This window comes from Ochotona princeps, chromosome 1 (assembly GCF_030435755.1).
Source record: "Ochotona princeps isolate mOchPri1 chromosome 1, mOchPri1.hap1, whole genome shotgun sequence".
NCBI classification, from domain to species: Eukaryota; Metazoa; Chordata; class Mammalia; order Lagomorpha; family Ochotonidae; genus Ochotona; species Ochotona princeps.
This window is the reverse complement of record NC_080832.1, coordinates 53,201,886-53,213,295: the sequence shown is the minus strand read 5'-3', so window position 1 is coordinate 53,213,295 and position 11,410 is coordinate 53,201,886. Positions and strand designations below refer to the sequence as shown.

Sequence of the window (11,410 nt, the reverse complement as noted above, 5' to 3'; positions counted from 1 at the left end):
TGTCTATCCTCTGGTTCATTTCCTCAAATGACCACAGCAGTCTGAGTTGGTCCAGGCTGAAGCCAGGAACCCGGAACCCCATCCTGGCCTCCCACATGGGTTGCGGGATCCCAAGCCATCTTCTTGGACCATCTTCTGTTGCCTTCCCAGGCATATTAGCAGGGGGCTGGATCCGCAGCAGAGCTGCCGGGCCTGGAGCCAGCACTCCTATGTGGGAAACCAGCATTGCAAACGGCAGCTGCACCAGGTGCACAACACCAGCTCCTCCCATGAGCTTGTTGAAGACTCCTTATACATGTGAATTTCAGAGTAAGTTTTTAAAGAAACTGCCTGAGAGCCAGAGAGACTGATGGACATCCTATTGCCTGTTCACTCCATGTTTATGACATGACCACAGCGGGGAGCTGGAGTTCAACCCAGATCACCCCCTGGACGGCAGGAGCCCAACTGCTCCAGCCCTAACCAGCTTCAGGAAGCTGGAGCTGGAGCTGAGAAAGCCAAGCCTCCAGCACAGGCCCTCTGATTTAGGATTGGATTATCCAGAATGTCATTCTTTTTTCTTTCTTAATTCAGTTTTTCATCCATGGAGGAGATGTGTCCTATGTTATGTAGCATGCTGCCTCTGGGCAGTAGTCATTGATGTATGTCTCAGGTTGACCACCATCCTCCAGTCGCTTCCATGGACAGTTATTAACTGATTCCATGAGGCAGTTATTAACTCTGTTCACCTTTTTATGAATGAGGGAATGTTGGAGGCTGTGGGCCAGGGCACTGAAGGGAGCCAGGATTATTTCAAGTTCAAGCGCTTTGCCTCTGTGTCTTCCACTCTTGTTGACACAAGAGCCATTCAGAACTGTGAAAAGAGCCCTGAGGATTTGAGTGAAGGGGTGGGTGGTAAGTGTGTGTACAAGGCCAGCCTTTGCCCTCCTGCTACAGGGCTGCATTTGGCCAGAGGGCTTATGAGCAGTAAAGGGAAAGAAACTTCTTAAAAAGATGTATTATTTATTTCTATTGGAAAGGCAGATTTTTTATCAGTAATTTATTTTATTTTATTTTTATTTATTTTTTATTAATTACATTGCTTTATGTGACACAGTTTTATAGGTACTGGGATTCCCCCCACCCCTCGCCAAACCCTCTCCCCCATGGTGGATTCCTCCACCTTGTTGCATTACCCAAGTTCAAGTTCGCATGAGATTCTTTCATTGCAAGCATATACCAAGCATAGAGTCCAGCATCTTATTGTCCATACAAATTGAACGGCTTGTTGGGGAGACCGTCTCTGGTCTGAAGGTAGAGCCGGCAGAGTATCATCCCTATCAATTAAAAGCCCCGACATAACATCAGCAATAATTTATAATGTTATGGAATTAATTGACATAGTATTGAGTAACCAATATGTTTAAAAAAATGCAAGTTCTTTACCACATCCTGTGACGCCTTCGTTGACATTTCAATTTTAGTTTATACACAACCGGGTTCTATACACCTTAAAATGGCTATAGATTACTATTCAGCTGTCCCGTGTCTATTTTCATTATAGTATTTAGCATTATATAGCGTTGAAGCATAATTTTGCTGAACTTGGCTTTTTTTTTTGGGGGGTATTCTAGACTGGCTTATAACTCTTACAAGACATATGTCAACAGTTTAGGTGCAGAACAGTTTTATGAGTGGTGTGCAGAGAAATCCTCAATATCCTAGTGAGGAGTAACCGATCTTTGTGTCCCACCTAGTAAGGTATAAGTGAATGCACGCTGACCGTTTCCTGTCTGATTCCAAGCGGAAAGGCAGATTTTTATAGAGAGAAAGCAACACAGAGAGATAAAGTTCTTCCATCCACTGGTTCATGCCCTAAATGAACCAAAAGCTCCCAACAGCTGGAACTGAGACCAACCAAAGCCAGGAGCCAGGAGCTTCTTCTGGGTCTGTCACATGGGTGAGGGTCCTAAGGACTTGAGCCATCCTCTGCTGCTTTCCCAGGCCACAAGCAGGGAGCTGGATGGGAAGTGGAGTAGCCGGGACTTTAACCAGTGCCCATATGGGTTGCTGGGGCTTGCAGGCCAAGGATTAGCCAGTTGAACCATCGCACGAGGCCCTCAAATAAAAGTTTAAAGCCACAGAGCATGAAAGTTCAGGTTTAGCAACAAAATTTCTTTTCGGGCCACCCTGCCCCTTTCCTCCCTGCCCTCCTCTGGCAGGTAACACCATTCCTTACAGTCGTCTTCTGGGACAGGCTTTGTGGCCCAGGGGATGAAGCAGCTGCCTGAGTTTCTCTAACCCCTTCAGAGCACCTGGTCTGTGTCCTGGCTCCTCTGCTTCCAGTCCAGCTTCCTGCTCATGTATCTTGGCAGGCAGCAGGTGATGGATTAGGTGCTTCGGTCCTTGCTACCACGTGGGAAACCCAGGTGTGTTTGGGCCCCTGGCTTCAGCAAGGCCCAACCTTGCTACTAGGGGCATCTGGGGAGGGAACCAACAGAAGGAAAATTTTTTTTTTCATTTTCTCTGTCATCCTGCCTTTCAAATAAGTAAATATTAATATACATTTTTTAAAAGCTACTCCCTAATTTGAAAAATGTATCAATTTTTATTCAATTGGTAGTCCTTTCGTTTAGTTTGATTGGTCCAGCTCTAATGTTCATCCATACATATCCCATATGTTCTTTTTTAAAAGAAGATTTGTTTATTAAGAGGCAAAGAGGGAGAGAAGGAGAGACAGAGATCTTTCATGTAACTGTTTCACTGCCCAGATGGCCGCAACAGCTAGGGCTAGGCCAGGTCAAAGTCAGAAGCCGGGAGCTTTGTTAGGCTCTCGCAGGTGTTTCAGCAGGAGTAGATGGGAAGTGGAATAACTCTGGCACTCACGCCACAGGCAGCGGCTTAACCTGACTACATCACAGCACTCTTTGTTTGTTTTTATTTTTTAATGTTTTTCTCTGGCCATCAGCAGGGAGATGGACTGGAAGTGGAGCAACCCAGACTCGAACTGACACCCATGTGGGATGCCTGTGCTGCAGGCTGAGGTTTAGTCCGATGTGCCACTGTGCTGCCCTCCCTCCCCGTTTTGTCTTTTTAGTAATGCTGAAGATAAATAAATAAAATGTAAAATCTGCCAGCTGCATTCCTGAGTGCAGAGGCCAGGAGGATTTTGTAAAGCTCAAGGCTCCACGGCGCTGCTGCCTTGCAGTGCGAGAATGCTCTACTACACACAGACAGGCTTTTCAACTCTGATCCCCTTCAAGTGGGCAACAACCATCTGCTTCTATAATTTAGCCACCTAAAAGAAACCCCCCAGTCCCAACTTTGAACCCAGTTTGTGTTATTAGGCATTTCCATTTCTGATTGAGTTAATAACATACAAATGTGATGAGAGTAGGTGAATGGAACCAATCTTACCTTGTTGATCCAGTTTCTCTGTTGAACTGAGATTTGGGGAAGATGGGAGAAGAAGGAGAAGGATAGAACAGATTGTGCTAGCATTTGTGGCAGAAATTAATAGTAAAAAACTGTCAGCCTATTTCCCACGTGATTTCTACCAGTGTCCAGCCGTTCTGTATGGCCAATTAATTTAAAGAACTCTGATTGTTGGACCTGAATGAACAGTCCTGCTTTATTGCTCTGGAACAAATCCAGTCTTCTATGTAAACTCCAGGCTAGCCAGAGAGAGGCCTGAGCCCAGAACACATAGGTTATGACTCTCCCAAGTACTCTCTCCAAGCTTTATTAGCCTTTGGACATTGCCAGATGGATTAGTGCCATATGCGGTCTGAAGAGGTGGCAGACCTGGTTTGGGCTCAGGATGAAACCTGTTCCTGCACGGGAAGCTGTTCTCACTTGTTGGCATCATTTCTTACTATAACTGGTCTTGGGAAAACAAGTCAGCAGGACCTGGCCTTGTGGTGTTGTGGGTAAAGCCACTGTCTGCGATGCCAGCGTCTCATATGTCTAGGTGCTGGTTCATGTCCCAGCCTCTGTACTTCTGTTCCAGCTCCCTGTTCATGGCCTGAGAAGAGTAGTTAAGGATGGCCAAAGTGTTTGGACCCTGCCACCCATGTGGGTGACCCAGGGTAAGTTCCTGGGTCCTGGCTTCAGTCTGATGCATTCCTGCTCACTGTAGCCATCTGGGGAGTAAACACAGAAATGGAAGATTTCTCACCCCCTCTCTTTCTGTAATCCTGACTTTCAAATAAACAACCAAATCTTTGGGAAGAAGGAAAAAAATCCAACGAACCTGTCGTGGCCCTTAAGTTAGATGCTGTAAGACTGAATTTGTTATATATTCAAAAGTAATATATGTGTATACATAAGTATATAAATATACCACATAGATACCTAAAGAAAACATGTAAATATTGTTATATGAGGGAACTTTGAAAAATTCATGGAAAATGCATATTATGGAAAAGCTTCATGCATGCATTTCAAAAACTTTGTTGCAAAATAAACTCATACTAGTGTGTTACAACAAGTCTGAATAGGATCTGGTTTGAGGCAATCAGAGTTTCCAATCAGAGCAACATGAATTCTGCTAAATTTGAACCACAACTAACATTCTGTTGATGGAGAAGCAAGCTTGAGTGGAAACATGGTGGAATCCCTGCTGCTTTATAAAAACTTTAGGGAGGAGTTTGAGGTTTAGAACTGGATAGCTGGTTTCAAGAAGGAGGGAGAGCGTTGGCCATCCACATCAACTTGAAAAAACAAACAGAACAATTGATCTCATTCAGGCCCCAGTCGAAGAGGGTAGTGACAAGACAGCCAGTCAACACCATAAACATCTCATTTGGCTCAGCTTGCCCAGTCCCAACTAAAGAATTAAAGTGGAGCCCTCCTGCAGCTTCAAGAGCATCAGCACTGTGGTGCCCAGGTGTGCCGCCAGAGCGGAGCGTGGGATGGAAGGCCTCCCGGGAAATCGAGGTTCTCAGCCATTCCTTTGATGAGTCATAACCAAAGGTGAATCTTGGCTTGACGTATGATCCTGAAGACAGGTCACAGCCCAGGCAGTGGTTACCAAGAGGTGAAGAGGTCCGCTGAGACAACACCGCGTTAGGAGCAAAGGCTTTGGCAAAGTGTTCTTGTGAGATGCTCACGGTGTTTCCTTGTTTGATTTTTTTGGGGGGAGGGCAGGGAATGGTAGCTCTGCTTCATAGTGTTTTGAGGAAGTGAGCCAAAATTGTAGTAGAAAAATACTCTAAGCTTCACTGTGGCATGGGGCAGAGCTTCTGCTCCTTAGCAAGGGGGATTTTGTGAGTTTGGGTGGGCAATTGTTTCACAGACATCTACCTTTCAGCCTTTATTTGGCTCCCTCTGACTTCTTTGTATCTTAATCTTAACATTTTTCTTCAGTTAATTGTGTGGAAAACAGCTGCATGGCCTTGGCTAACCAGGAATGGTCAGGAGCTCAGAGATTGGGACCCAAAGGGGTTACCTAAACTTACACAACTACTGTGGTCTTAATGGAGCTTGTGCTGAAAAACGACCTTATGTATAAATATATTTTTTTTCTTTTAGTTTTATTCCATGCACTTTGTGCAGTCATATACTTATTTAAAAAGTAATTTGAGGAATGAATTTTATTGAAAGGCAGAGTGACACAAGAGAGATAAGGAGTTCTTCCATCTGTGGGTTCACTCCCCAAATGGCTGCACCAGGCTGAAGGCAGGCGTCAGGCACTGTGTCCACTTCACTGAATGGAGTAAAGGCATCTGATGAACACGGGACTCATCTGAGAGTCCCTTGATACCAGTTAATCCTACTGTGCTTGAACACAGACCAAGTGGTCATGGTTGGCTTTAATCATGGCAGGAACGAAAGTCTGGAAGATAGACTGTGTTGATATTTAATTCATCGATAACCTTATTCTGTATTATATAAATTCAGTAGTTCTTTGAATAGATACCTGTTTAACATTTATGCTGTGGTAAATTTTATGACAGTACAAAAGCAACCATGGTATAGTCACTCTTTCCAAGGAACTTAGGTTTCATTTTGTTACTCTGGAAGGAATGGTATTTGATTTCTTTCGTCTTTGAAGCAAGTAGTACTAATTGGAGCAAATAAAGAATTTTACACTTAAAGTTGATGAAAAATTTTAATACAGCCTTTTTTGGGATGCTGAGCTTGTCCATGTGTTTTTTATAAGTTTGTATTAAAATTTAATTGCATTTACAAAAAAAATTTCATCCACTTCTCCCATGTGAGTGACAGGAGCCCAAGCACTTGAACCATCATCTGCTGTCTTCCCAGGCAAGCGCTTTAGCAGGGAGCTGAATCGGAAGTGGAGCAACCAGGACACAGATTGACATACTACTCTGTTGATGCTGGCATCACAAAAAGCAACCTAACCTGGTATGCCACAATGCCAACTCCTAAAAAATGCTCACTGAATGTTTTTAGATATAAGCAATCTTATTATTAGCAATAAAATATGACTGTCTTAATATTTAAGCACTGGATTCATGTAGGTGATACAACAGACCTTACTTAAAAATTCTGTACTAGAAATCCCTAAGATAATATTGTGTATCCAGTAGCTTTTCTATCTTAACTCAGCATTTGGCCTTTGCATGTGAAAGAAATGACATATTGTTTGTAGTTTTTATCTTCAGCTGTTCCTTAGAAACTCTTGGGGTGGGGCCATGGTGGAGCTAAACAGGTGTTGTTGTTGTTTGTTGCCATGTAACAGCTTAATGCATTGAATCATAACATGGCAAATCTTGCTTCGCCTGAGCAATCAGTTCACCTGTTGATTCTTTTTACAGAAATGGGCTTTTTCTGCTTCCTGGGGCCTATGTCACAATTTTTTATTTTGCAGAAGCTATGCTGAGATTGGGCAGCTGACATTTGTGAATAATTACCAACATCTATATCTATATCTAGAAAGATCACCTTTTTTAAGGAGAGAAAGATTTCTTTAAAAGTAGTAAAAACGTAATACCATATGCTGATTAGAACTACAAGACTACCTGCTTTCAAGTTCACCTTGTCTTCATTGGATCTAGCAGTATTAGAGGAGGATCTGTGTTGTCATAACCCCTGTATGTAACTTTAACGATTTAACTGAGGAAAATGGGTTAGAGGAAGGTCATTTGATGTTGCTATAGAATATGACGATGTTTATTCTGGACACTATTTCAACTTGAAGGTGACATGAACCAACGGATGCAAGCATAATGGGGGTAAATGTGGGGCTGGGTCATTCTCTAAAGGAAGTTTGTCATAAAGGGTGATGTAGGTTGAAGTAAGCCCATCTAAGATGTAAACGCTACTCAGGTTTTGTGTGGAAAGGCAGGAGGGAAGTGGAAAGACCTTAGGTACAAATGCTAACAGATCCCCAGAGTTTCCTTACAGGCCAAAGACTCTAAGGTAATGATTCCATGTTCTTGCTCTGTCTTCTTTTCTGATTGGTCTCCTTTCTCCCCAAGTGTAGCTTTCACCTTGGGTTTCTTCATGGCACATTTTTGCCCTCAATTGCATGAAGACACAGCTGTGCAGCTTACAGCTTCGAGAGCTATTCTCCCATCCCGACCTTTCTACTGCTCAGTGGATTTTTAGTTAAAAATGGTGACTGTCTTTCAAGCTCAATATGGAGGACTTCCTGAATACATGGATAGGTTTAAGGACTGGGTAAAAAAAAATAGTGCATGATTTTGTGTCGTGTGTTTATTTGCAGAGTGTGGGGACCATCTGATGAACATTTTTTCATTAAGAGAAAAGATGCTGTCTCCAAGTGAGAAAAAGCTGGAAAAACTGGATCCGTTTTATAGACCCTCGGCGTCCAAACTGAAGACCAGTGCGGAAATCATCAGCGAGGCACGAAATGCGTTGAGAACGGTTAAAACGCAAAGGCCCTTTACTCCACAGGAAGACCAGAGAAAGCTGTTCGGACCTGCATCTTCAAGAACGCCCGAGAACAGGCCGCCTTCCACCTTCAGGTATGAGGGTGTTTCACCTCGTTGTGTGCTGAGATACTTAAGCCACCAGTTACAGCTGCTCTTTCCCCAAATGCCCATACCACCAGAAATAAACCAAGACCAAAACCAGGAACTAAGAGACCACTCCAGGTCCCCGTGGTGAGTGGTGGGAACCCAGCTACTGGGGCTGTCACCACTGCCTCCCAGGGTCTGCCTGAGCAGTAAGTTGGATTTGGAAGCTGGCAGTAAGCATTGTGACATGCTAGATTCAATGCTTGCCACTGGTTATTGAAGACCATTATTGTCAATAGGCTTGATTTTTTTGACAGCAAGTTCAGGGTTACGGTGACATTAATAGGAAATTACAGATTCCTTAGACTCTCTCCTCCACACCCCTGCCCCCACATCACACATGCGTGGCCTCCTGCCTTATCAGTACGCCCACAGTGGCACATTGGCTATAACTGACACATCATTATGACTCAGAGTTCAAGTTTTCACCATGGTTCACCCTGGGCATTGTACAGTCTGTGTGTTTGGACAAATATATAATGACAAGACACGGGTAAGTAGTTATGTTACAGTATCTGCTGTTGTGATAGAACACAGACCAGTTTCACTGCCCTCAAAGTCTTCTGCTCAGTTTATCCCCCGTCAACCACTTTCACTGCCTCCCTGGTTTTGCCTCTCCTACACTGTTGTATAGTCAGGAATCACAGTGTACATTGCATTTGTAGATTGGCTTCTTTCATTCAGTAATATACACTCAAGTTTCTTCAGTGGTTTTTCATGGCCTGATAACTAACTTTTCTTAGTCCCAAATAACATTCCATGGTCTGATGCATCATAATTGATTTCTCTATTCACTTACTGATGGGGGTCCCATTTGTTTTCAAGTTTGGGCAATTACAGACACAGCTGCTGTAAATACCCAGGTGCAAGTTCCTATGTGGACTGTTTTCAGCTCCCTTAGGTAAAAACCAAGGAGCACAGTCACTGGGTCATTGGCTCAGAGGATACTGAAAGTCTTATCAGAAACTGACAAACCCTCCTCCGAAGTGGCTGGTATGGGCTTGCATCCATACTGGCAATGAATGAGGGTGCCTCTCCCTCCTCATCACCACTGGAACTTTGTGGTGTTGCTGTGCTGTATTTTGACCATTCTAGTAAATGTGCAGTAATATCTTGGTGTAAAATACACTTTTTCCATCTGACCTAGGGGACAGAACATCTAATCAAATGCTTAGCCCTTTGCATTTTTCTGACTAGATGTCTGTTAAGCTCTGTTACCCACTTTTTAATCCATTGTTAATAACCTGTGTTCTTAATGATAAATTTTAAGAATTCTTTTATGTGTTTTGTACAGTCTTTTATTTTACATATCTTTTGCAAATACTTTCTTGCAGTTTGTGGCTTTTTTTCCTTATTCTCTGGGCAATACGCAGAGCGTAAAATGTTTAATGAAGTCTGTATTGCCCATCCATTCGTTCATGGTTCATGCCTTTGATATTTTACATAAAAAAGTAATCGCCATATCTATGGCTGTCTAGATTTTCGCCTTGATTATATTCTAGAAATAGCATAGTTTTGCACTTTTACACTTTGGTTTGTGATCTATTTTGAGGTAATTTTGTAAAAGATGTCAAATCCAGGTATAGATTTTTTTTCGACTTTACCGTGCTATAGTCAGTGGAAGGTGGGTACTCTTTCGTGATGCTGGGCAGCATCAGGAGGTCACAGTCTTGCAGTCAGGAGGGTAAACAACTCACATGCTGGTGTGCTCTGTTGCTAAGCTAGAATGTTAAGTAAGTTAGGGGTGGTAAATGCATTGCTGATCAAACAGTGTTTTCAACCGATGAGGGATCTGTTGGGATGAAACTCCTTTGTTAAATCAACGAGTACCTAGTCTGCCTTGGCTCGTTTGTCAAAGATCAGTTGACTGTGCTATAGAGTATGTTTCTGGACTCTGTGTTTGGTGGCGTTGATCTGTTTGTGCTTTTGCCAGCACTACACCATCTTGATCCCTGTAGTTTGTGTGTGAGGTCGTGGAGTCACGTGGTAGCTGTCTTCTATTTTCATTCTTCTCATCCATTCTTCTCAGTATGTTGGCCCCTCTAGGGATTTAACCTCTCTGGATTTACTGTAGCATCAATTTATCAAAAGCCACTATTACTTACTAGGATTTTAATTGGGATTACATGAAATATACAAATCAGACTGAGAAAAACTGACATCTTGTCAATAGTCCTCCTATCCGTGATTACTTGCGTTGAGTTTTCTGGTAGTTTGTCTTGCACAGATCTTACGTGTGTTTTGTTAAATTTTGCAACAGTATTTCACTTTGAATGGCACCGGTATAAATGGTATTGTAACTTCATTTTAATTTCCATTTGAACATTACTTGTGCACATTTATTAGTTCCAAGAAATTTTGGGGTCAAATTTTTAACGTTTTCTGCTTTAGATGTTCATATGATCTTTAAGTAAAGACAGTTTTATTTCTTCTTTCCCCGTCTGGACGCATTTTGTCTCCTTTTCTTGCCTTATTGCATTAGCAAGGATCTGCAGGTACAATGTTGAAAAGCAGCAATGAGAGGATGGTTAGAAAGCTTCAACTTATTCACCACGAAGTGTGATGTGAGGTGTAGGACTTTTCTAGATATTCTTAAACAAACTGAAGAAATTTCCTTCTGTTCCTGATTTACTTAGAGACTTTTGAATCAAGAATGGGCATAGGATTTTGTCAAATGCTTTTTCTACCATCTATTAAAATGATCTTGTGATCTTCTATTGTCTGTTGATTGACTTTTATGATAGCTTTTTTTTTTTAATTTGACTTATGTTCAAAATTCCTATAGATGGCTGTAGACCTTGGGTTCAGAAATGGTGAAAAGTGGATGTATCAACTTAACAGAGTGATATAAATAAAATTTTAGAAAAATCTATATCTCTTCCTATTCAATATTCAATATATTCATCTTCTTCAAATTGGTAAAAAGAGACTTGCTAATAAAATGTTTGAAGCACCATAGCATTTTAAGAGTACTTTTTTCTTCAAGGAATACACATTGGATGCTTTCACTTGCTTTCTAGCTAGAGCTGACTAACTTTTACTGGAAATAAAAGAAACAGTTCTCCCCAAACTAATGCTCTGCACCATCTCTTACGCTAGCCTCCATGCGTCCAGTTTTGAGTCATCTGATTCCAGGCCTATCTCTGGCACACGTCTCAGCCCACTGGAGCTGGTGAGTACTCGACATCACCACCAGTGTTGTAAAGCTAAATAGATCGCGGATACTCAGAATCAGCACTTACACATGCTAAGAGAATTATCCTGGGGACTTAAATATACTGCTTAATAGCTAATGAAACACTTCCGTAGTTTGTAATCTTATGATTTTAAAAACAGATGGCAACTTGGTAAGCAGAATATTTTAAGATATCATTGTTTTTAAGCACGTATATATATAATTTTATCTTTTAGCCCATGCATAAAAA

At 42.1% G+C, this 11,410-nt stretch overlaps 1 protein-coding gene across 1 annotated transcript in view; it reads left to right on the top strand.

Moving 5' to 3' along the window:
• The first annotated feature begins 7,679 nt into the window (after positions 1 to 7,679).
• The window catches only part of ARMC2 (armadillo repeat containing 2), a 103,892-nt gene continuing 100,161 nt past the window's right edge, over positions 7,680 to 11,410 (top strand). Inside the window, exons 1-2 of the mRNA XM_058669322.1 lie at positions 7,680 to 7,934; positions 11,085 to 11,157. Of these exons, the coding sequence (XP_058525305.1) occupies positions 7,690 to 7,934; positions 11,085 to 11,157 (318 nt within the window). The 5' untranslated portion in view covers positions 7,680 to 7,689. The remainder of the gene's footprint in view (positions 7,935 to 11,084; positions 11,158 to 11,410) is intronic.